This window comes from Cyrtonyx montezumae, unplaced genomic scaffold, assembly GCF_038088225.1.
Source record: "Cyrtonyx montezumae isolate F1298 unplaced genomic scaffold, pur_monq_1.0 scaffold_14, whole genome shotgun sequence".
Taxonomy (NCBI): Eukaryota; Metazoa; Chordata; class Aves; order Galliformes; family Odontophoridae; genus Cyrtonyx; species Cyrtonyx montezumae.
The window spans coordinates 4805962-4833103 of record NW_027071870.1 but is presented as its reverse complement, the minus strand read 5'-3'; the positions used below and the strand labels follow the sequence as shown (position 1 = coordinate 4833103).

The 27142-nt window shown below is 39.9% G+C and overlaps 1 protein-coding gene across 1 annotated transcript in view; it reads left to right on the top strand.

Annotated features, from left to right (window-relative positions):
- FAM171A1 (family with sequence similarity 171 member A1) overlaps nt 1-27142 on the top strand; it is an 87404-nt gene that overhangs the window by 37524 nt on the left and 22738 nt on the right. The window contains exons 2-4 of the mRNA XM_065731310.1: nt 10578-10805; nt 15330-15422; nt 20605-20763. Of these exons, the coding sequence (XP_065587382.1) occupies nt 10578-10805; nt 15330-15422; nt 20605-20763 (480 nt within the window). The remainder of the gene's footprint in view (nt 1-10577; nt 10806-15329; nt 15423-20604; nt 20764-27142) is intronic.

Below are 27142 nucleotides of genomic sequence, written 5' to 3'. Positions count from 1 at the left end.
TCTCTGGGGAGGGAAACATGGGTTGAAACCATCTCAGCACAGTACTCTCTTCAGATTTCTTTTGTTAGTTCTTCAGGTTTTGTACACTGGGCTGGCCAACTGAGGCAGACATTTGTATGCTTTTTAATGAACTCAAGAAGTGACATTTCATCTACTCAGTCCGTCGATCCATTCCACTGACACAGCTGTTTATCTGAAACAAAGGCCAGTCTCCAGTCCTGTTTGTGTTGATATAGTCAGCTTTGTTTGCAGCAGCTGTGGTCAGGCACACCCTGAGTTATTCCCTGAGCTTCATGAGTGTGTCGCCCTTGCCCATCTCCACTTGAGCCTTATGCCATTACATAAGTGTGTAATGGTCTCAGTGGAGTTTTGTGTTGAGATTCTCTCTCAAGAGAAATCAGTATTCATAGATCTGTTTGGTTGGTCACTTATGTTGTGGTTCTTTGGTTTTCAGTGTTTTGATTAGTGAATGCCAAGAACCTTTCAGGGGAGAGTACCAGCCCCTTCAGGTCCATCACAGGCAGGCTGTTCCACACCCCAGAGGTCTTTGCTCCTCATAGTCAGTTCCCCAAAGCCTGGACCACGCACCCCCAGCCTGTCAGACTGTCTCCTAGGTGCAGTTGTAGCTGTGGGACTGTGATGAACACCACAGTGTTACAGGGTGAGCAAGAATTACAAGGTGCTCCTGGTGATCTTTTCAGTCACAGAAAGCAATATGAGGAAGCATATTAAGCTCTTGTCTGGTTTTGCTTTGTGTTTTCCGTAGAAGATGAGCTTGGAAGGAAAATGAATGTTGGAAGTGTAACTATGCCTGTACTTAGGTCATGAGCTTACAGAAGAGCCAATAACTGCTGATTTACATAATTGACTTCAGGCATAGGGGAATGGAAAGTAATTTTTGAAAATTCACAGTTTTAGTCTGATTAGTAATTTTTCTCTCATGAAATAGTTATAGCCATAAAATTAATCCCCTGCCAAGAATTAAGATCAATATTACAATAATTTAAACTGAAACAAGGTTCAATTGCTGAGTCAGTTGTTGCGTTCTGTGTATATATGCAGCTGTTACAACTAAAATACAGACAGTGCAGCAGCTCAGTTCAGAAACATTAATTACAGACAGTGCAGCAGCTCAGTTCAGAAACATTAATTGAAAAATGTATTGACTTAAGTAAGAAGGCTTCATCTGCATGATTGAGATTGGATGAAGGAGTTAACAAAAGGCAGTGACTAATGGCTTTGTGTCAAGCTGAGAGGACTTTATGGTATTAGGAGAAAGGGAACTGTAGGGGTCTTGTTTTATTTGGTGTCATAGAATCGTTAAAGTTGAAAAAGAGCTCTAAGATCATCAAGTCCAACCATCTACCTACCACCAACACTGCACCACTAAACCATGTCCCTAAGTACTACATTTGCCTTTTCCTTCAGCACCTCGAAGGACTCCACCACTTCTCTGGAAAACCTCCTCCAGTGTCTAAGTTCTCTTTCTGAGAAGAGAGGTCATTATTAATTATATAGAAGAAGACCTAGGTCACAAATTAATTTTTTTGATTGTTCCAAGTGAAGATATATAAACATTGTATGGATCAGGAAAATCTCAAGAAGATGGAGTTACGATAAATACTTTTGGAAGATACAGAAGCTTCATTATAGACAAAGGGAGGCAATTAATTCTGGTTACTATGGTGAGAAGCAAACCAAAGAAGCTATGGCAACTGGCATGTAGGCACGGACTGCAAGCACACTTCTGGGGGCTGGAAGGAATCACCAGCAAGCTCCTTCCCAAAAAGGCCATCTGTGGACTTTTGGGTGTTCAGGAGAGGTCATAAATCCTGCATAGAGACCTTGGGAAAGGCTTCACTGCTCCATTTCAAGCCCTTTCCTGTCACTGTCGTGAGCTGCCTGTCCTTACAGGGTCTGGAATTACTGCTGTAGTACAGGTACCTTAGTCTTGAGGTAACAGACTTTTGATTATCTGGGATTAATGGAAATGCAGATCTGCTGGAACTGTTCATGCCAGGTAGTGATGCAAGGGGGGTGTATAAATAAGGACAGTGACATGTGTTCTTCCAAGGGTCTGTGTAGGTGCAGTTTGAGGAGAGCTCTGGAAGCGTGGTTGGTGGTACGGCCAAGGTCACCTTATTGTGGAGGAGCCAGTAGAGGTGGTCCCTTTCCTTTCTGCCCTACTATTACACTTGGCTGGGAGATCTGGTGCCTTTCTACCTCTGCATCTGCCCGGTCTGTTGACTTTGGCACTTGCAGCCACTTTGCTTCAACAGTTTGATTTGATAACCTGGCAGCGAGTAATTCATTTTGTTAGGCTGGTGCTGTGCTGGATTAGTAAATGACATTGGCACAGTGACGGATCCAAGGGACAGCAGAGCAATACAACAGAAAGAGGAAGAGCACGCTGTGGAGGCAGGAGAGTTTGCTCTGCCATACATTGGCCCTCGACCGCAGAGCCCTTTGGGTTCAGAGCAGCTAGGCTGGAGCAATAGGTAGTTAGGATGTGTGGCTTCACCTCTGTTTCATCTGCCTGTGCCAGCTGGGGGTAACCTCTTCAAGGAGTGAAGTGCATATAAATTGACTGTTTAGTTACTTGAAAAGAAGAGAATGTGCAAGTGCCTAGATAAAATTGTAATAAAATTTTAAGGCAGGAATTTGCCTCTATACATTTATTAGCTGACATCAGTGGAGTGCTCTCGTGGAACAGCTTACTCTGTTGGTAGGTAGAGTCCCTTCAGCTGGATGTGTTGGAGATGGTAGTGCTTTGTTAAAAACAAACCAGCAAAAAACTAAAATGCGCTCTTTCAAAATGATGTCTAGCTTTGCTTTCACAACAAGGATAGGAAATAAATAGAGATTAAATCTAAGATCAGAAATAAAAAAGCTCTTGTCCTCTCCCTGCCCCATTACACATACACAGGTTTAATTAAACATGAAATACATCTGCTTTAAATTGTTCTCATCAGTTGTTATTTATAGAATTGGAAAAAAGCTGTTGTAAGGAAACATAGTGCACCCATTCAGCACAGCCATGTATGAGCCTGCCCTTTCAGCCCCCCCCCCCCCCCCCAGGCTGGGGATGATATAGTAGGTTGGACTGTGGCTTAAAATCTCCGGGAGCTGTGCAGCAGTTGAGCTCAATGTGTTGTTATCCTTAAAATGTCTCAGAGCTGATGCTGCAAAATCAGCTGCGGGCTTGTTTGAATCAGGGGAGAATTCTAATGCTGAGCAAATGAAAAATATCGGTGCGTGAACTTTTCATTCCATGTTGATCTCCAAACAGAGATTCAAAGCACTCTATTAGGAAAAAAAGAGAGGTTTTTATGCTGGGATTACTTTTTCAGGTCTTGTAAAGAATGCATTATGTGTGTGGCAAGATAAAGCTTTGAAACTCAACTTCCATCTGCGCTGCATGACAGTATCTTTATATAATTCCATGTCTGAAATGCAGGGTTTGGAAATGAAATTAGTTTGTGTCATGCATGGTTCCTGTAGAGATCAAAGGCAGACCTGTTAATGCAACTATTGCTATTCATGAGTTTCATAGCCGTGTGAGTTTCAAGTTAATTATAAATACTTCTTTTAATCACTTAACAATAGGATATCAGAGTCTCATCTGGGCATTATGCGTATAGCCCTCACTTTTTTTTTTAATTAAAGCAAATTCCTACTTTTTTTTTTTTGCCAAGAAATTAATTTTAGTGGTAATACTCTTGGCTCTAGCAGGTCAGGATATGCAAATCCTCTTTCAAATGCTGGACACTCGTGTGATGAATGTCTTTATTTTATTATCCTTTAGCTGCCCCTCCCTCCCCCTTGAGTACGTGTTTGTGTAGCAGCCTGGTTGTCATGGGAGATGGTGTAAAGTGCTCTAGTTCTTATACCACAGTTTCTTTTGTGACAATTCTATTTACATGTGTGCATTATCACTGGTAGATAATGTATTTTGAGAAAAATGAATGTATTTATCAATTTTAGTATTGGAATATTTCATTTAATAGATTTTTAAAACTGAAGAGACAGTAGGACACCTGCCTGATCTTCATATCAGACCACTGTGTTTTATTTGAATATTGAGCATAGAGTTCAGTTATTTTAGTTAGGCTAAACTGTTTCAGTCCTCTGGATTTAAATTCCTGCTCACTGGAGGAATAAGCAGCAGTGCCAGCGATGCCCGAGGCACTTGTAGTGGCATGGAATGTTAGATGAAAATACACATGAATCAGACTGCTGCAGAGCAGGGCTACAAAGCCTCAGGTGAGACCTGCAAGCAAGTGGTCACCCCAGCTCCTAACTGTCTGCTGAGATGGGGTGAGCAAGGTGCATCCATCAGGGATCTCATGGAGGGGCCTGTTTGCTCCAGCTGTGAGAATGGGCTCTGCAGCTCTCAGTACAGCAAGGCTCTGCTGTTTCTGAAGTAGAGTGATGGAAGGGAAAACAAAATAAGGTCAATCAGTTGTGTATCTGGGGGGAAAATTTCTTCCATTTGACAACTATAACCAAATCTTGCACTACAAGTACTCAGTATTTGCAGAGGTCTGTACTGATAGTCCTCCATGACCTGTAAAGCAGAACAGCGTTCAGCAAATTCAGGTTGCTGTGCTAAAAAGAATCACCACAAACTAGTGCAGAAGGGAAAGCTCTGCCATGCCATGTTCTCTAAATTCTCTGCAGGACTAGACCCTCTTCTGAGTACGTGGCAACCATCCCACAGGTGTGCCCACCTCACTGTTTGAGGGGGTACACGTAAACATGCTTTCAGGGGACCATGCCAGCTAAGACCAGTATCTCTGTTTCTGGAGGGATGCTGTACACACATTTCTTTTTTTCTTGTATGAATGTACTTTGCTACTATTTTTGATGTTCATTTTTCAGTAGAGACTTCTTGATGAAAAACATTAAAAAGATAAGCTGTATAAATGCTCAAGTTGGCATCTGTGGCTAGGGGATGTGGAACACTTCTAGGAAAATGGTTTCCTTTAGATAAATTAAAATCCTATTGTTTAGCTGAGGGGGCGACCTTGCACATAGGCAAGAGGTTAAGAAGCAGAAAGGCTTATCCACTTGGCATGTAGGATTCAAAAACAGGCACGCTGCCAGCAAGCTCCAACTGAGCGGAGAACACAATTTAAAATAAAGTTTGTAGTGTTGTTTTTTGTTGGTTTTTTTTTCAAGTGAGCAGGAAGTTTTCCTTCTCCAATCAAAACCTAGATAACTTAAATATCTTTTTCTGGTAATATCCTGACATTGTCAACGGATAGGGGACCTCCAGAGAAAAAGATAAGTGCTAACGGCTGCCCATGTCAGCCTGTTCCCAAAAGAGATCATCTGTCCAGCAGACATCAGAGGGAGCCTGCCTGACAGAGGAGAGTGTGTGCAGAAACCAGACTGCGAGATTGGGACCTAAATAAGATGGTAATCTTTATTTCTCAGTCATTGTCATCACTTATTCTGTTTATTTCATTTATTTATTTTATTATTTCATTTATTTTTTATTTTGAGATTTGACGCTGTGCTATCACTGGAAGTTTTTCTTCCTGTACAGTGTTATTGGCTTATTTGAAAAACAACAGGAGTTGTTTTCAACTTTTTAGGAGGTTTTTTTTTTCCCACTTTTTAGGAGTTTTGATATCTGTTCTTAATTACTTATTTCAACCCCAAGCTGTGTTCACAGCAATATAAAGAGGGGTTGGGAATCCATGAAGTGGGTTTGTGACGGCAGAAGCAGTTACCTTAAGGTTGCTTATGTTTCAGGGGAGTCAGTGTGGTTCATAAAGCAGATGGCACAGGAAGGATTGCTCAGAGAAAGTTTAGACTTAGTAAAATCTCAGAAATCAGATTAAGTGGACAGATGGGATTCTGCATTACAATACTAACATGGAAAGGGTTTTTTGGACTTTTATTTCACTTTCCCAAATGATAACCTTGGAGTTGCTGGTTTTCTTTATGTAGCTGACAATAAATTTAGTCCTAGGAAAACAGAGTTACTCTTCAGCAGCCGTCTTCACCATAACTGGTAGTTTTGGTTTGTTCTCATTTGAAAAACAAATGGAATGTGATTGCTGAGGGAAGACAAAGAAATATGAGGAGTTTAGGCTAGAGTTACTTGCTTGACCATATACAAACAGCAGCCTTGATCTCTTCATGGGATTTAACCCTGTATTTGCTGTATTCCCACTTGCCTGCTTTTCCCACTTTGTTTAGAAACAATTCTCAAATATATTCTCAAATATAGGGTTGCGTGGTTTTCCAGGTGGCTCGATTTATTTAGTGGCTGTGGGTGGCCCATTTCTGCCTTCAGTGTTAGGCAGGGACACACATTCTTTTTGCCCATTCAGACAAGTGGAAGTGAGCAGCGAACACAACCAGCTCTTGACTTGGACATGAAACACTGCTGTAAGAATATAATGGTAGTACATATGTACAGTGGTGGTGGCAGATGATTGCTGGTTCTTCCTGTGCAAGCCAAAGTGGTACTGGGAGCCAGTAGCCTGGGAGCACCACAGGCATGACAGGTCAGGTCCAAGAAAGTCCCTTTCACACCATACTGATCAGGATCTGGGTGTATTAGAGGTATCAGCTCAGGCATACCTGATGTGAATGTGTTTGGGGCATGACAGTGGTCAGAGTTGTGAATTCACCAGCCTGGCATCTGTTACCTCAGCTATCTCTGCTTAGTTGTGTGGCAAAGCAACAGCAAGAGCAGTGGCCATATGCCTCCTACTTCCAAATTGTCATTACCACCAAAAAGCACAGCTATTTCAGAAATTAAGGACTGAATAATTCAGCTTTAGTAAATAACAGAATGCATAGCACTACCACAGTTCTCTCTCACCACTCTCATGAGCCCCCTCCTGGAGAATGGCATCCAGCTCTGGGACCCCCAGCATAAGAAGGATATGGGACTTTCAGAGTGAGACCAGAGGAGGGCCATGAAGATGGTCAGAGGCTGGAGCACCTCTTGTTATGAAGCTGAGAAAATTGGGTGATTTAACCTAGGGACAAGAAGGCACTAGGGAGACTTTATAGTGACCTTTCAGTACCTAAAGGGTACTGATGAAGTGACTCTTCAAGAGAGTGTGGTGGCAGTACAAGGGGTAACTGCTTTAAACTAAAAAATTGTAGGTTTAGGTTAGATTTAAGTATGGAATTTTTAAAAGGCACTGCCACTGCTGCCCAGAGATCTGTGAGTGCCCCATCCTTGGGGGTGATTTGGGCCAGGTTGGATGGGGACCTGGGCAGCCCCAGGAGGTGTCCCTGCCTTGGCATGCAGGTTGGAACTGGATGGACTTTAAGGTCCTTCCAAACCAAACCACTTTGTGGTTATATGGTGCTGCAGAAGAATTAAGCTCACTCTTTTGAAGTAGTTCATGTTTTGAATTTATCTTCTGCGGTAGTTTCAGGTCCCTGCCTCCCTTACGTTTCCCACTTACTGTATGTGTCCTTCTCTGGATCCATGTGTCTTTAACTCTGTTGGAGCTCTTCGCTATGGTGTTCTGTAAAACTCAAACGTTTTATCCCTACTGTTTTGTAGAGAGCACCAGCTGAAAAATCTGCCAGATATTTTTTAAAGACTTTATTTTTTTGTGCATCATTAATCAATCTCAGAGCAGGGGAGGTCCTGTCCTATAACATCCCAATGTCCTAGTCACTCCTACTACATTATTTCTAAGCTAATATTGAACCTTCTGAACAGCTTTTTCTAACTAAATACTTATTTTACTGTAAATAATATTTCAGTCTAAGACCTCCATACTAATCTGAGGTCTGGGTAATCTTGGATCATTTGCTGTCCTTATTCTGTTCCCATCTTTTTCTTCTTTGTACCTAATTTTCTTAAAAAAAAAAAAAACAAAAAAACCTGCTTCATCACAGTTCTGAAATTTACCATAGATGTTTGTAATCTTTCTTTATAGATAGTTCTTATCAATGTCAGTGTTTTAGAGTGAGTTTTCTTCAACAATTTCTTCTTGGTTTAAAGCCTGTGGTCATTCTGTTGCGATGGGAATCACTGTGATAATGCAGGTTCAGCATTCATGGCTTCACTGCTGCATTAGATAAGAAAAAGGAGCTGCTGTGTGGGAGAAAACCTTAAATTAAGTGAATTTCATGTGTATGTCAGTGAAGATAATGCATGAAAGAAAAGTAGGGTTGGAAACAGTGTTTTGGAGACTCCTGTCTTTCTTTAGCAGAAAGAGATGGTTGCAGGCTGAAGCTTTTATATAACAAGCTACAGGATGAAGGAGAAATGAATTTGCTCTGGAGTTACTCATGGCTGGCTATCACTCTTCATCACCTGATCAATTTTACTAACAGATCCTATTCTAGAATTTTGCATGTCTATAGGGAATCAAATTGGTTTGATACTTGCGTTACTTTCTAATCTTCTTCCTTGATTACTGATTAACAGAAAGATCAGTATAGCTCCCTGGTTCCTTGTTACATATGGTTGTTTCCTTGTTTTAGGAAGGGCCCACTTACATGTTACTGAGATTGTTAACCATGTTATTCAGCTTGTCTTACTCCCTTGCTTTTCTTTGAATACATGGCCCATTATTCTTAGCCACATCTGTTCTGGGAAGTATTAACACAGTAGCTATCTGGCTTTAGATCTAAGTATATTGTTCCTACAAGTTCTGAAAATAAAATCTTATATTGCTTTTTTGTCTTAACGTTTGTAAATACATGTACAATTTATAAACACATAGCTACACATGAATTCCTCCTTTTATTATTGTGGCTTCCTTTCATGTGCACAAAATTCCACAAGTTTTTTGGAAGTCAAGCAAGTTTTCTAAGGGGGCATTCTGTACATGTGCACCAGTGTATGTATATTGTTTTTTCAATTTATGTTGATTTCTTTGACTATTAAATACAAAACTGGGAACAAGTCCAGAATCTTTAATAGCTAAAATGTATTTCATGCTGATCCACACCAAACTGGCATCATCCATTGCCAAGTTCTAAGGCAAGGGCTGTGATGGTGATGAATTTCTGTAATGGGGTTTTTGTTCAGGACTGCCTGATATTTATGCTGTTGTACTCTAGGATTTAGACTGAAGGTCTCTGTTTATTAAAAGACCCAATATCTTTATAAGTAAAATGCCCTTAGGATAGAGGTGCTGATATTTCAAAGGGTTGTATTAGGTCATGATGTCCTTTTTTATGTTTTATATTGCTGTGTTATGTTTCTTAGCTTACTCAGCTGTGTCATTTCACTACTAAAAATCACAATCTAGCTTTTGTTGAACTCTTTATTTTTCTTCTTGATGTTACCTCTTGCTATCTTATGTGAAAATAATTTCTTAATACCCTAATATGCAGTATTAATGTAATAGAACTTTATTTCCAGTACTGTTCCATAAAAACGAATGTGTTTCTAAATGCATTTGGAAATGAGGTCATGCTCTTGTTTCTGGGCAGATCATGAAGTTGTGCATGGAGTGTGAACATCTTGTTTGTTAGTGGCTTCATTTCCACTACGCAAAAACTGGGGATTTTGCAAAATATTGTCCAGCACCTTGTGAGATCAAGCAGGGAGGAGAGTTCTTGCAAGAACAAGATAATTTCCAAAGGTGAATGCAAGGTCAAGAGTGTTGGGAGGGTGGGAGAGAAATGAAGAGAGATAGATACTCATTTAGGAGAACAGAGCAACCCTAAAGGAAGCCATCCAAGGAGTGGTTTGGTTTGAGGCCATTAGAGCATTGCTGGGTCTTTTCAGCACAACACTGCGTCCAAGTCATAGCTATTGGGGAGGCAACAGCTGCTGCTTTACAGCATAAAACAGAGGAACTGTTGAAGGGACAGGAAAATGTCTTCGATATAGAGGGTCCCTTTCTGAGGGACCATCTTGCACAAACCACTTCACTTTATATAAGAAAAGCTTCGTGATATTATGTATGGTTTAATCGTATGAGTGTCTTAAAGTGGACAAATATTGTGCATCTGGAAACATTTAAACAAGTAATTAGTTTCTGGGAAAAGGGCACATTACTCTAGTAAAATGTAGTTCATTGTGCTGGCTTCTGACTATGTGTTTGCATTATGTATGATACTTCCTGACTGGCTTAGCAATAACTTTTTTACCACTTATACTCTCCAGTTGTGCATGGGGATGATAATTCACTTGTGATATCTGCTTGCCACTTCTGGCATTAGGTGCTATGATGTATTTGCCCCTTTGGAATGAAGGCAAGTGAACAGGGAGGCAGGAGAGGTGCTTTCTCTCTTGCCCATTGCTAGCACTCTGCATCCAACCTGGTTGTGCACTGTTTTGAGAATAAGGCCCTGATCCTGTAGGATTTCACTGCTGTAGTTAGACATCAGCAGAGAAGCCCAGTGCCAGCTGGAAGGTTCAGAATCTCTGACTGGATCACAGCCCTCATTCCCATGGGCTCTGCTCACTCCTCATGGCAGCACATGGCTGAGTATTTCTTTGCCATACTGTCACCAAAGTTTTAGAGGTTAGCAGTGAGCTCCTTGTCTTGGTGATTGTTACTGTGATGTCATGTTCTAAGTTTTGATTCCTGCAGAAGCTGCTTTGCTTATGATCACTATATTTGTCATTACAGAAGTAACGCTGAAGGTCCACGTGAGCGATGCCAGCACACATCAGCCAGTAACAGAAGCTTTCATTGAGATTTTTACCAACCAGATCTCCATTGCATCTGGAACCTCAGGAGCAGATGGCACTGCCTTCCTCAAGTTTCAATATAAATTGGGCAATCAGCTGATAGTGACTGCTAGTAAACATGCCTATGTGCCAAATTCTGCACCATGGAAACCTGTAAGATTGCCTGGTAAGAGATCTTTATTTTTGTTCTGAGGTAAGACTTTGCATCTAAAAGAAGTTATAATTTTGTAAGATTTATTTTAATGCTTGCAGTCCTGGGTGGGAGGAAGAACATCCGTGAGTTGCAGAAATGTGAGGTTCCTTCCTCAGATAAACTTGTGGCATCAGGGCTGTGCAGTGATCCACTCTCCTACCTGTCTTTGATAGGTCTGTTTTCAGACAACTGTTGGTGCTCTTACAGCTTCACAGAGCATATAAATCTACTCCAGATCTTTTTCATAATGGGAACTCTGTTTTTAAGTGTTCTGTTTCAACAGCTGTGAGGGACTAGTTCTTTCTATAGGATCACAGAGTCACCTAGGTTGGAAAAGACCTACAAGATCATCCTGTCCAACCATCCACCAGTAGTTATCACTAAACCATGTTCTTCAGCACAGTGTCTGAATGTTCCTTGAATACCTCCAGGGTCAGTGACTCTACCACCTCCCTGGGCAGCACGTTCCAGCGCCTGACCACTCTTTCGGAGAAGTATTTCCTAACATCCAGTCTGAATCTCCCCTGGCCAACTTGAAGCTATTCCCTCTCCTCCTGGCACTAGTTACATGAGAGAAGAGGCCAACCCCCAACTCACTACAAGAAGGGAGTTATAGAGAGCAATGAGGTCTCCCCTGAGCCACCTCTTCTCCATACTAAGACTATCTCCCAAGGTATAGCAACAACTGTTGTGCTGAAGGCTGTAGTTTACAAAACAGCCCCAGACTTTCAGTTCTTGGCCATGTGCCATAGGACAGATGAAATCTGCAGTTATGTTATCCAGATGTAAATATTCTTTCTAACAAAATTAACATGGTTAATTTCATCAATGGGCAAATGTAATAATACTTAAATGATATTTCTTTTCTGAATGGCTCAAAATTTTGTCCATCTTTAAAGATAGTCAGGACAGAAGTGGACAACCCTATGTATAGTTGAAGCAGGTGACTTCCAGAGATCCCTTCCAACCTTACTCTGTTTAAAAACTTTCTTAATGATTTTTTTTTCTGTTTAAATAAAAGGCAGTGCACCTTCCTAGTGTGTTTAACATGCTCATAGCACACAGTCATATATGGTTAGAGCATGCAGTAGCCTTTTCTTGCCCTGTGTATCGTATCTTCCCCACTCACACCATAGATCTTTCGAACACAGCATATTCTTCCTCTGCCTGAAGTTTGTTGTTTTTGCTTGTTGCTTTTTCTTAAATACTGATTTTCAGGAAAGGGATTCAAGTTGGGATTGTTTTGGTAAGTAACTGAAGATTGAAGAGCTGTACTTACGTACGGTTTCTACAAAATCTTTCTACAGCTGAAATCTGAGCTTTACTCAGAAAATAGATTCCTTTCACCTTTAATCTTCTCTCATTGAAAGTGGCAGATCATTTGCCATTGATTTAATTGGTAGTAGAATCCTTTCTGTACCCTAAACTTAATCCTTCTTTTGATTAAAGAAACAACAAGTTACAACTTGATACCCCTCATGTTGATTTAATGGGTTTGTTCTTTGAATTACTCTTTAAAATAAATGTGACATGAAAATTCAGACCCCAAATAGTTAGGCTGCTATTTTGTATATTGTAAATATTGTGTATATTTTGTATATTGTAAAAAAACATACTTACTATTTTATATTTAAATGCACCCCTGCGATGCTTTTAAGTAGCACAGTGTAGTTTGGGAACAGAAATTTTTGTTGTTGCTGGTTTTAATCTGGGCTCAATGATGGGGAACAGTCAGCATATTTGGATCTTGATTTTGCAGTTTACACACTTACATTAGGATCTTCATTTCCTGAAAAAAACCAGGACTTGTAGTCATCGTCCCACAGACCAGATATGCCATTCTGAGCAGCGTTCCACCCACGCCAGTGGTTTAAGCTCACATGCCATCTGTATGCTGTGGTAACAGAGATTTATTTCCACCACTTCAATGTGGAAATGATAACCACAAGTGGGAGTGGCTTTGAAAGCAGTAGGATGGTAATGTTTAAAGCACTATAATAGGACTTTCCTGAGAGATCGCAGTTCTTCATCATAGGCAATATACATCAATTATGATCTTACGCTGAAAGACGTGCAGCCACTGATCTCATGGTAGCTTTAAGAACCTAACGTCAAGGGTTGTCCTCCTAGTTCAGCAGGAATAAACTTTTCTCATATCAACCAAAAAGTCAAACAATTAGTAGCTCTTTACCACTTAAGCAGGAGGATTATTTAATTACGTAATGATAAATGGTAGGAGGAAAAGATTAAGATCTCTCCATTAAACTATTTATCAGCAGAGCCATGACTCCACTTATTAACAGTTCATTAATTTAACATCACTTGAGTTGTTGAAGTGTTCCTGATGGAAGACATGCTCCTCTATCTGTTCTTGGCTGCACATAGATTTTTCTTTGTAAATAATTTGAAAGAAAATAAAATTGCAACTATCAGTCCATATATAAGCAGATGTTTGGGGGAGAGGGAAATTATTATTATTACTGAGCTATCCCAGTTCAGACTAGGTGGTAGTGTCAGCCAACACAAACCACGGGGAAAGGTGGTCCTAGGATCAGAGAATGCTTGCCATGTTTCTGAGGGAGGAGACCTCATCTGAGAAGCAGTGACTGTGCAGAAGACATGTAAGATGTAGTAGATGTGTGGTTGACAATAAGATTGTGATAAAGCACTGCAAGAAGAGAGAATAATCTATAAAATAAGAAAAAATAAAGACTAAGAAGGTGGAGCATACTATCTCAGCACTTGCTCTTGGTGCAGCCACTCTGGTAAATACGTGTGTAATTCTGGATTCACAATTCAAGGGGAATGTTTAAAACTGCAGAGGTGTATCAAGAGTGATTATGGATTGAAAAATATGGCATACAGGGAAAGACTTACACTTGTCTGATTTATTTGGTTCAGCATAGGAAAAGTCCAGGGGTGATTTGTTGTAGTCCATCAGCACCTGCACAGAGAACAGGAGGTGTGTAAGCAGGACTTGAATGAAAAGATGATCAATTAATTTCAATAGGTAAAAAAGACATGCAGTTTATCAGCCATTGCAATTAGTTGCTACAACACTGGTGTTGTGATGCATCCTTTACCACTGGACACTTAAAAAAAACCAAACCACTAGATAAACTGAAGAACATACTGTAGAAAAACTAAGTGCAGCTATTGAATCTCAAGCAGTAATTAATTCAGGAGGGGCTGTTTTTACATGGGTAAGAGTGGATCGTCACTGTTATCCTGGCCTTAAAAACTATGACTTCCTGTCTTTGTCATGCTGAGAGAAGATTATGCAGAAAAACACATGGGAAGTTTAGGAATTATCTATGTGTTGTAGTGGGGTGTATACATGAAGCGTTGGCGTAGTTTATTGTATTGAGCTCCTCAAGGTGTCTAAGTTGTATTAGCTTTCTTCATAGAAATTAAGTTACTGAAGTAAAGACAAACACATTTTGTACTTGTGGCCTTGGTGCTACTTACACTAGGCATCCTTACTTAAGTTGTGTAGATGTTTCACATGCAGAGCATTTGAAAGAAAGTTCTCAGCTGTAATTGCAATAACAGTTTGGTCTGTCTTTTGTTTCTAACATCTGTGCTAGAATAGTTCAGGTGGAAAGGCCCTACACATATCAGAGTCCATCTGCCTGGCAACTTCAGGGCTAACCAGTAGGTATTAATGAGGGCACTGTCCAAATGCCTCTTGAACACTGACAGGTTTGGGGCACCCTCCTCTCCTTCTGTCTTTGAAAGCCACGCACAGGGAGATCTAGTTCTTAGCATTTTCATGGGGTGCGGGAATCAGATGTTGTCAGAGGCTAAGTCTGTATATAATTACGGTCTTCTGCATTTGGAAAGTTTGGAATGAATTTGTATCTTAATTTTCACTCTCTGGGCATTTATACATATATATCCTCCCAACATACCAACACCCACCCATCCAGCTTCTAAGGATTGTCTGTATCCGGTGGCTCACAGATGTCTCTTGCAGCAAATGCCATCTATCTGTCCCTTTTCATACCACCTGCTAGAATGACACTGATTCTGCTATATGTAGAGGTTCTGCAATGTAGCTAGTGACTCAATAAGTATGTGCTGTATTTTAAAGCCAATTATTCAGACTTATTCACCATACTTCGCATTTCCTTATGACTTCTTATGTAAGCATCTCGAAGTATTTATAAGTTAAGTTTCATTAAATCTTTTCTCATGTAAGAAGTATACAGTTTCACAGAAAAATTAATTCAGTCAGACCCAGTTGGTGTTTCACTCATCTTTATGTAATGATAAGTCTTTTTGTGGAGCTGGGAAATATAACCTGAAACCATGCTTTCCACTGTACCCGTCTGTACTTCGTGCTGCAGTGCATGATTAGTAAATGCACAGTTTCTCTCATATATAATATGATTTTTACTTCGGGTTGCCTGTTTTTGCAAAATAAAATAGTGTGTTCTGTTGTTCTTGAGTTTTGTTTGTTAGATATATCTCACTTAAACCACTTCTCTTCCACAGTCTTCTCTTCACTGAGTCTTGGACTTCTTCCTGAACGCTCAGCTACTCTAATGGTCTATGATGATGTAGTCCAGATAGTCTCAGGATTTCAAGGTATGCTGATTTTTGGAAGTTGGAATTAAAACTTAAATGATATTTCAAACAAAATAGGTGCCAACCTGGTATTTTTTGAACTATAGCGTGTGTGAGACTAGTATTTTATGTGGAATTCTTATGAGTTCCCTAAGGAATAAGCTCTTCTGTGGGATGGTTTTACTGAATCGATAATAGCAAAATTCATCCCTAATTGCTGTGGCTAGGGAATTGAAGATACTTGGTAATAAACAGGCTTGAACTTCAGTGTGCCATTTGAGAACTAGAGATTAAATTTCTTTTGTTATCTACTAGAAGTTAGATCATCTAACTTCATCTAATCATCCTTGCAGTAAACATTTTCTGGTGTTCTTATTGTCTAAGAATTTTCTCTGATTTTAATTTTTCTTGTCTCCTGCTGTGAATGCTAGAGGCAAAGAGAAATTGGAAATACCTCATATATGTACTGCTAATACATAAACTTGCTTTCCTTAATTACTTCCTGTGAATCCCTTAGTAGACTGACTGCAATTCCACATATTATGATGAAACTCACTGTATTAGTAGAATAAAATCTGGATTCCTTATTCACAAGGCCAAACACAGAAGTAAAAGAAACTGTAGTGTCAGTCAGATGAGCACAGTGCATCTTCTGAGTTACACAGTAAGTCATCCAAATGTTCATCTAGTTTGTTGGGGATCTACCTCGCTTAGCACAACTGACCTGATATGCCGAGGGAAGTCTGTTAGCAACAGAACAGAACTTTTTAAAGATACCTTAATGAGCCAAAACAAAGGGACATCCTTCCTGTGAGCACTCCAGATTGGGCATAAACTATCTTATTCATGTGCATTCTGTGTACTATAATCTTAAACTAGCAGATAGTTAATAAACAGGGGAATAGTACCTTCAGTAATACTAAAGAGATAACCTTATTTTGTCTGAAGTAGTATAATACAATTACGACTTCCTGACATCAATTTTTATGAATAGAAGCCATCCAGACACAAGAAGCTTTTCATTAATGAGAGCACTAGATATGACTGAAGTTGAAAAAGCACTAAACAATTACATAGCTGCTGGAATGCTCAGGAAGGGCTAGGGAGCAATACAGCTGTGGTACATATATTCCTGCCACTTGAGAGGTGTCATTAAATAATGGAATAAATTAGATGGACAGTGAGCTGTGTTGTATCATAAAGGATTCCACTGGGCAAACTATAAAACATTGTTTGCTAACAGTATTCTAACAAGATTGAGGAAATACTCAATTCTCATGCACATGTGCTAATATTACACAACACACTTATAAATATCCATTTTTATAATCTCCTTTCTTAAACAAAAAAATCAGGGACAAAAAGCAAGCAGGGACATGTAAGTGCTGGAGGGAAAATTATCTGCCAAGTGATTCTCTTATGTTTTCTGTGTAATCTTGGTTCCTTTCATAAGTTGATCTAAGGTATGCTTATTAGAATAACATAACTGATTATGATGATATAATAGGGAAAGAAAATAAAGGAAGAGGATGTTACTCAGAGTACTCTAAGAATTGGAATTTGAACTCCCATTTTTACTCAGTAAAAACTATTGCATGGTACCAATCCACACTCTTTTTCCTGGGAATTGTTTTACAATGAAACCAAAATGAAAGCCTAGACATTGTAGCAGTGTTTGAATGAAGTTTCTCTAATCTTGATCCAAAGTCCTTGTGACCCAGTTTTTCTCTATAACTTCTCCAGTTTGTTTCCTGGTCACTTCAAGCTGCTGCAAAAGAGTTGATCAGGAGTCACCTTAGTGCAGAAATGAGAGCAAAACAGAACTTATTATACTAGGAACAGACTGGGAACACTGGTGTTTGAAGCACCAATCAAAGGAAAAGAAAGGCATGTCTAGTACAGTAAGCTACTGGTTGTTTTTGAATAATTAAATCGTGTAAGCAACTTATTATGCAATTGAGAAGCTTGTGTTGATGCAGCCAACCTCATTTTCATGATGGCCTTACAATCCTCTGCTGCATCCTGTCTGTAATTGCAGGAGATAGAGCTTGCCAGCCCTGGGTCATTTAAGTTATGTAATACCAGCACAGCGAAGAGCTGAACTTCTGCATTCAGTATGTGGGAATTAGATTGGTGCCCTCTATCTATCTGTATCTGAAATATGAGCAATCAGGGCATTAATTGATTGTATTTCTGGTATTACTTCATGTAGACTGAAGCTCAGCTACTGGTGTGGTGCCAAGTGTCGCACATCCAGCGTGGTAGGGGATGCCTGATAGGAAGTCCTTGAGATGTGCATTGGAAAATGGGAAGTGACAGCTTTAAAATTGTGGTTGATGTGTTGGCAAGAGGATGTCTAAAGCAGATATCATCAGTGCTCGCAGTCCTTTCCCTTACAGCACTCATGAGTGGAAGAGTCTCACATGCTGTTTTTATAGTGAAGTCTGTTCGGGTGTGATTTTTTTCTCGTAAGTCAAAACTTACAAGAAAAGTAAGCTTTTATTATCTTCAGTAATAAAAGCTGTAATATTGACCTGTTCCTCATTGTAAGCATTGACTTGCTGAAAAATGCTCTGTTGCAAAAATCTGGTCGGCACAAGTGTGTTTTACCACTTCTGATTCCTTCAACAAGTCTGTTCCCAGTCATAAGACCTAACGTGCCCTATGTCCTGTGCTACAGGAGTGCATTGGTGCATCTTCTAGCAGTGTGGAGGGAGAAGGCAGCTGGGGGGTGGAACAGAGTGGTGTTGCTGTAGCAGTACCCTGGAGGGGAAAGCAGCATTCCTGGTGTAAAGAAAGCACTGCTTTTGTAGTCTTCACTGTAATATCTAGATCTCTAAACACCTACTAATTAACACATTACACATCTGGGAGGCACTGAGAGGTGAATATCTTTGTTCCAATTTTTAGAGAAAGGAAGAACAAGATGCAGAGGGTGAGTGGCTTGTCTGATGTCCTGGACTTGGCTTCATAGAAGGGAACCAGATTCCTTGGGACATTTCAACATCAAAGAGCTTGTTAATCTAGGATAAGAATTAAGTAGTTACTATGTACTAATTCTTTGTATTTGTAAGCACAGGCTATCTACACAGAAAGCTATTTCTGAGTACACCTTAAAATTTACTTCAAAATTTAGTCTTGAGGAAGTTTCCTGCCAGCTTTGAGACTTAGCCATGTGAACATTATGCAGTGTCTGTAGAATTCAAGAAATGGAGGCTTGCTTTGGAGTTCTTCACCCTGTGTAGTTACAATGGGAGAGCTCACTGCTCTCCCGCTGCTACAGATTAACCAGTTTTTAATAGAAAACTCAAGAGCCTGCCCACAAATTACTGTGTTAAAGGATTCAACAACAGTTATTTTGTTTTGAATGCTTAGATACTTGTATCTTCAGAAATACAATGCCCATTTTTGGCAACTCAAATCATTTGTCTTAATCAGTTATTTAGACAGCAGAAAATCCTAAATTTACATGGAACAGATGGTGATATTATTTTCTTCGTTGCATTTTTTTTCTCTTTTGTTACTGTGGATGCTTATTGGTGTGGGTCTTATGAACCTGCAGAGCAGTGCCGACAGTGATCTTTGTGTTAGAACAGTTATGTCCCTAGGTGCAGCAAACTGTAATGATATTGTGAAGCAGGAGGGAGATGAGTCTTCCCAGAGTCCACTTCAGTCAATTCGTTTAGAGTTTTGTTGTTTTGCATTTAAACCTAGACATTGGCTATGAGAGATTTCTTCCCCCTTCACAGGTGTGTTTTTCAATGACTTATCTTAAACATTTAAGAATTCTGCGAGTCTTAAGATCCTTCTGTAAATATTTCCAAGTTTCAGATTTTTTTTAAAGGTCTTACAGCTTATTCTTGCAGAATTACCAAAGAAATGACAGCTAAATAATGATGATCTCTTTGGAGATACTTGCTGCCAACTAGACATTTTTGGCTGACCAACACAAAGTTGAGTTTCTTTCTTATAGCTAGAACTCCTGCTGGAAAATAATTCAAGAAAAGATGCAAATCACTTGGCTAATGACATTGGCAATTGCAAATTCCAGGAGTTGAGTCAAGCTCTTTCATCTTTGTCTCAGCAAACTTACAACTTAAAGCTGCTATCTCGGACTAATAAGGGAAAAGAATCAAAACTGGTTTTGAATTGACATATTTGAACCACATTGTCAAATGCAAAGAAAGGAGAAAAAACCTTTTAGCTTTTTGATTTCATGCTTTGGGGGAGTGTTCTTTGAGTGTTTAAAGTGAGCTCTGGACAACATAATAGCTTCTGATTTAAAAACTGATTTGCATGTAGCACACACAAGTTTGCAGATGGAGTCTTGCTGTGTGTTGCTAAACAGTATTAATGGTAAGCATCAATTGGAAAAGTCCTTTGACTTTATAACTCAGGATTCAAATGAGACCTAAAATGAAGCAGTCCTAAATTCTGTTAATTGACCCTGCAATTAACACCTAGCAGCCTTGGAAAAGCTGCTAAAGCTGTACCAGATGAAGGAAAAATGAGAAATTGCATGCTAAGTAATCTGTTTCTCTTTAGATGTGTTTTTTGTATGGAAAAATATGGAAACTATTTTCACCCAGACTTTGTCAAGAGAATGTTTTTATCCAGTGGTTTGAATAAAAAGTGGTTGTTATCTAGTATATAGCCAAAGCTATGTAAAACTGAAGTGGGATACTTACATAAGTTAATTGGGACTGCAAATAAAATTGTCATTTTACAGAACTTCACTTCAAAGAGCATAAACTAAACTTATCTTGCTATTTCAAGAGAGATAAAATGTAAACAAAGAAGGTGAACTGGATACTTCTCCAAGCTTTCTCACACGACACCTCTGAATTTTTAGTTTCAGTGACGTTCATTAAAATAAGCATGAAATTAAATCTGAGGTGATCCAAGGAAAAAGCATCCTTAGAAAAGCTTCTGACATTATCGTCCTTAACAGTTTTACTCAGAGATTCTAGGAGAAGAATCCTAAAAATAAATATACATAATACAGTATACAATATACAGTAAGCATAAAAGTACTGCTTTTCCTCCATGTGCACTGTAGCCTTTGGGTGTCTTCCTTCTCAAGCTATTTTTACTTGGAAAATGGGAAAAAAAAAAAAAAAAACTCTTAATGCGCTTCCATAGGTAGGAACTCTTAAATATTCTGCCCACTTTGAATATAATGTCATTTTTAACTTCTTTTTAGGTGCACGGACTCAGCCACAAGTTCACTTTCAGAGAAGATCTGTGAAATTACCAGAGAACACTAGTTACAGTGATTTGACAGCATATCTGACTGCAGCCAGTTCACCCTGGGAAGTGGACAGTTTCCCTTATTTGCAGGGACTGGATGGAAATGGAACAGGTAACCCATCACTTCAGTTCTGTTCTGATTTCTTATCGGTCCAACTAACTTTTGTCCATGTATCTTTTTCCATCTCCTGTCACAGTAAACATTCTTTAAAATTTGAATGGCATTCCGGTTCAACTGCTTTGTCCAAATGCTGTTCTAATGAGGAGTTTTGATGCAACAGAATTCATACAGTACTGACATCAGCCATTTTTCCTACTGATAATTGCAGTTACAGGAGTCGGTGTTTAAATTAATACAGAGAACAAGGTGTCTTCTAAATGGAATGACTGAAGAATGCAGATGAAGGTTCCCTGGCCTTGGAAGGATAGATAAATTTGTTACACTTGTATTTTTGAGCTAAGTCTCCAAATTTGTCATTTTGCATTTACACATATGAAATAGATTAATGTGAAGGAGAAAAAGAGAATTTAAATAAAGAATGTGATAAAATTTCTTCTTCAATCTCTATATAAAAAAGAGCTAAAAATCCTAAATATCAAGGATTTGATAATGTTGTTTCAGCTAGGTGTTGTTTCAGTGCCTTTTAAAATGCTTCTGAATCTAGCTTCAGCCAAAAAGGTGCTAATTCTTATAGCACCAAAAGGAGAGTACATACTGTATTAAATTCAGAGCCACAATACATTTATCTGATTGCAACTGCTTGTAATTCTGCTTTGCACTTCTCATTTAGTCTTGACTGTAATAATTGCTGTTGTGTAGGCTAAAGAAAAACAGATGAATTGGGCATAGAAGGCTTGAAATGCTTCAACTGCTGTGAAAGGAAGAACAGTGTGTTCTCTGTGGCCGCATTGAGTTAGAAAGAAATTAGTGGACTTCCAGTACAGCAAAAGCAATTTCTGTTAGGAAAACCTTGCTGTGATTTGGGTTGTTTAAACTATGGAATCAAATGCTTGAGGCTGTTGGACTGCATTCGACAATCACCTGTCAGGATGGCATAGGCATAGCTGAGCCTGCTTTGAAGCAGGCTAAATAGCCCCTTGAGGTCCCTCCCTGCTGTTTCTCAGGATACGTTTACTTGTGATGTTTTGATCTAGGTGACTTTGAATGCTAGGTCATGCGAGTAAAGGGTATGTGACTGAGCTTCCTAGTTTTCCCTCAGGGGGAGGAAAAAAAAAACCCAAGCAAAACAAACTTCCCCTTCCCTCTGTACATATCTGAATATCTCATTTTCTATTACAATTAGAAATGTGTCTCCTATCTTATTCCAATCCTTCTGTCTGCTTCAGTGAGTACATCTCATCCCTTCAACCTGTCATTTCCTCATTCTCATCTTCAACCTTCTGTTTTCTCTGCCTGTCTGTACTCAGACACCATCTAATATCTCTTTCTAAAAGGAAGGGACATACTTGTCACATTCGTCTCTCTGTCTACTTCCTCACCTCCTTTCCTTTTATCTCTAAACACACTGAGCAAACTGTTGTTAATGTGTGGAGAATTCCTGTGTCCCCATTCTTTTCTCAGTGACATGCAGACCAGCTTCCCACACTTGCATTTATTCAGTGACGTTTTGGCAAGACTGATTTTTGCAGGAACTGTACAACTAGGGCACCATCTTCCTCCTGTTTTAACCACCTGGCCTCCTACAAAACAGCTTAATGCACCCTTATGTTTTTAGTCTGTATATACAGACTATGAAGGGATCTTCTCTTTCTGAGCATGGATGCCTTTGATTTGACCTTTATTGTGTCAGAAGACCAAAATGAGTAGGAAATAAATGGGTTCTAATAGACTCTAAAGAGTCTTGTCTTCTGAATACTGTAGAATCTACTATGGAATACTATAATCTATGAATATATTTATATATATATATTCACTACAGTATAAGTCCTTTGTTTTTAGTAGGAGATTCTCCAGCTATGAAAACATTTAACTGCCAAGTCCTCACCTTGGATTGACTTCATCTCTGAGTGACATGGTGAAGATGTTACCCAAAAAAACTTATGAAGGAATAAAAGATGAGATCATCTGTTGGGGATTTTAAATTTCCTGTTCCAAAGAAAGAAGAAAAATGTGAAAAACTGTAGAATAGAAAACTGTTAGAACTCTACCCGCTTGTTCTTTCTTGTGTTCTTTCACAGTATATTTATAGGTCTGAAGACTTTGAGAGCGGTCCTCTCATTTGTTTAAACCAGCTTGGTTCTCTGGCTGGTATTTATTTGGAGTGACTTCACAGTTGTTCTAACTAAAACATATTCTCTATGAGTTCAGCAGATTTTTACATAACCTGAATGGATGCTGAAGTAATAACATGGGCCAGTAAAAATTCCAAACATAAGCGTTCAAATAATTTTGCTCAAAGTAGTGATGAGATAGTGTTATCTTGTGTGTAGTGGTCACCGGCTGAGAGCAGTAGGGTGGTTTCACAAAATATCCTCCTGACCAGTCTGAGCAAAACCTTCCACACAGCAATTGACAAAGCAGGCTAATTACCATTATTCCTGCTGGGTTTGTAGGGTGTTACGTCTGAGTCACAGTGGATTTTCCTCTGATGTTTTTTAGAGCTCTTTACAGGTCACCAGAAGTCAAAAATGGCAACAAATAAATGAAAGCTGACATTTATTGAAGTCCATTCCCATTTAATCTGTGCATGTCCTCGTCAGTTTTACAGCATGTGAGAGTTTCATAAGCATTGATTTTAATTTACCTTCACAACTGAATGGGGACAAATTTATCTTTTTAATGAACATCTACACTCTGTACAAGTTGGCAAACTGAAGGATCTTTTTCCTACTTGCCAGAGATCCGTGGATTTCAGAAACTTCATCTCCTAATGTAACTTCAGCCCAGTACTCAGCAAAGTGTCAGTGCTCCTTAAGTAAAAAAAAATGCAAGCACTGTTTCACCATCAGGATGTATTTTTGGGGCTGGATATTCATTTTTACAGATATTAGGCAGGTATGCTTTATAAAGAGAGGAACAAAAGCAAAATTCAAAACTTCTGTTATCTAGAAGGAAGTACAGTATAAAATACAACCTAGTTGTAGATATTAGTAGAAAGATTTCTAAATCTGAAGTTATGCTTTTGTCATTAGGAGTGTGTGAATGCTAGAAAGCAGTCAAGATTTCTACCAATTCCCTCTTCTCTGCTTCATGTTGTATGGCTGTCAGGGTGAGATACCATGCACTGTTGGAGCTCACAATATCCATGCTTAGGTAGGCTGGCATCTTTCTCCTGTTCTGTATTTGAATTCTCAAATCTTATTTTCTGTTTGTTTTTTTTTCCTTTTACCTCTGTGGCTCTCTTGTACAGCCATCTTCATGCTCCTGTTTTCTCAGCAGTTCAGGCCCTCTGGAAGCCGTGGTCCCTCCCCCTCAGTTTATAGGAGATCAAAGCAGATCTGTGCCCTTGGATGTGTTTCCATCCAGCCTTGGCCTGTTGGCTGTAGAACACTGTCCTTGAAATGTGGGAAAGGCATGTCAGAGTAGATGTTGTAGTAAATAAGCCACATGTGGAGTTACTTGTGGTTATTTCCCATGTCTTCAGCTTTGTATCTCTAGAAAAAAAAATCAAAGAATTTAAAATTCTTGGGTCTTTTGAGAAGTTCTGTCTTTTTTTTCTTTTTGCCACCTCTGCTCCTTCTGTCTCTTCCCAATGGTGTCTTAGCTTGGGTGAGCTGGCTGTCACTGGGAAACATCCAATTTGGTAAGGGCATTCCTACAAGCTGTCTGTTACAAGGTGTCATAAAGGTCTTAGTACCTTCTCACTGATGTCCAGAATGTGTTTGGCCAGATGAGGACTGGCACTGAGATGCTGTGTGTTCCTGAGGACTCCTTGTTGTGACTTGGTGTGGCTGATGGACAAATGACTGTTGGGTAAAAATGTGCTTTTACAGGAAGTTTGCACTGGTATAAAGCAACAGGATTACAGGCAGGGTGTAATCCCAGGTGGGCTCAAGCCATTGCAGGACTGGAAGGTCCTTGTCTTCAGTATTATTGCTATGAGCTCCAGGTTTTGGTTTTAAACAGTATGAGAAGCTTTTTTTTTTCCCTGAATACGTACGTATATTTTCCTTATTTCTTCCTGTCATCAATTCATTTGATTACATAGCAGAAGGGTTATAACATTGCTTTAAATCGTGTGTTGGGAAGTAATGTCCACTAGCATACAGTTTAAACAAAAATAATAATTATTATCTTGCATACATAGGATAATAGTACATGTTCTAATGTCATGGTTTTATGATTTTTGGTACTGGTATTCCACATCATAACATCATGTAGTGCATTTAGAGTTAAAGAGTTAATGCTCCAGCTCCGTGGATCATCGATAGTTCCAGGTATGCCTGTCTCAGAAGAGAAGAAGAACTGCATTCCCCAGAGGACTTTGCGATGCTTTGTGTTCTTACGTGTTTCCGCTCAGAGGGAAAGATAAAAACTGTCTGCGGTCACGGGACACTCTCTTTCCTTTGGGATCGACTCAGCAGTGGGTGCTCGCTGCCGTCCGCCTTCAGCGTTAGCGTAAGGCCTTCGGTTTATCGAGCACTCTCTCTTGCTCATTTTACTTGATTTATTAGCTTTAATTCCAATTATATTGCATTATATTGTGTTATTTTGCTTTCCGATATCTATTTAATAAATTAGCTTTCCTCCTCAGATCGTTGCCGCTGTTTTGTTCCTAGGCCCATCTCCCTTTTCCCTTTCCCCCTTCCCCTTTCCTGGGGCGTGGGTCCGTGGGTCCCCCGCACCAATCGTCACTGAACCGGGCCGAACCTGCCCGTAAACCGTTGACATTTTTGGCCCCCAACGTGGGGCACGACCAGCTGCCTTAGCTGGGCAGAGACATACTTTTAGAACGAATCTCTCTTTGCTCTCAGAGAGAGCTTTGTTAGGAAGCTTATCTGTACTGCAGGTCCTGTACGGCAAAACACGACCTTGAAGTATGGGCGTACTGCCAGTTGTCCTGGGATATTTGTAAACTTTTTGGGCGCTGCCAGCTAGTTTTAGTGAAGAAAAAAAAAAAAAAAAAAAAAAAAATGCTTTCTCTTTTTAAGCTGCTCTTAAAGGGACTGCATTTCATTGTTTTTCCCTTGTAATGCTCAGAACGTACTGAGACTTAATTAAGTTTGCCAGTCTGATCCATGGAGCTTGGTCTTTGTATGATAAACTAAAAACACTGATGGAAATACCTTCCTGGCTTTTGTATACGATGTGGCATTCAGTTCCGGAGGGAGTAACTCCAGATGAAGTTGCTAACTCTATGGAACTTGTGATTTTTAAACAGACTCCTGGCCTCTCCTTTGAATTCATTATGCGTTTTCTGAATGCCCATCCAATGCTTGTTATGATTGTGGTGTCAGTCTCCCTGTGAACGTACTTTTACTCAGTATTTGTATTTATAATATTTTGAGAAAACCCTCCCTAGAGCCAGAGAATACTGACTGGCAGGGAGTTTGGAGGGACTTAGGAGAGACTTTAGAGAAATGGGCATCACCGGTGTCATGGAACTTTTCTCCTGAACACCTGCAAGATCCTGAGAAGTTAAGCAGATATTTGAGACAGGGATGTTGCGGCTCAAACAGATCTGAGGAGGCCCAAATTATTTTGGGTCTGGCTTATGCTTACCGGGCCTTATTCAATACTATCCCAGGGAGACATAGAGTTTTTGAAATAGAGCGAGAGTCTCCGAGCCGAAAGGGACAGTCTCCTGATCCAGAAAGAGAGTCTTTTAGCTGACAATCAGACTCTCCAATCTAGATGCTCTCCAATCCGAGAGAAACGCCCTCCAGACCAAGAGAGATGCCCTCCAGTCTCAACAAGAAGCTCTCCAATCTGAGAGAGACGCCCTCCAGACTGAGAAAGACACCCTCCAGTCTCAACAAGAAGCTCTCCAATCCAGCATGGACACCCTCCAACCTGAAAGAGACGCCTTCCAGTCCAAGCGAGACACCCTCCTGTCTGAGCGGTACTCCTTCAGAACTGAGCGAGGTACCTATCAGCCACAATAGCCCCTGCCCCCCAGCCAGGGGAGGGAAAGGGATAATAGAGTGTGTTGGACTGTGTGGATTCGATGGCCTGGCACATCAGAACCACAAAAATATAAGGCCCTGGTGGACACTGGTGCACAGTGCACTCTAATGCCCTCAAGTCACCAAGGGACAGACTTAATCTATATTTCTGGGGTGACTGGGGGTTCCCAACAGTTAACCATGTTGGAGGCTGAAATAAGCCTCACTGGTAAAGACTGGCAAAAACATTCTATTTTGACTGGCACAGGGGCTCCATGTATACTTGGTATTGATTACCTCAAAAGGGGATATTTTAAGGATCCCAAAGGGTATCGATGGGCCTTTGGAATAGCTGCTGTGGATGCAGACAACGTTAAGCAGCTGTCTGCTTTGCCTGGCCTATCAGAAGATCCGTCTGTTATGGG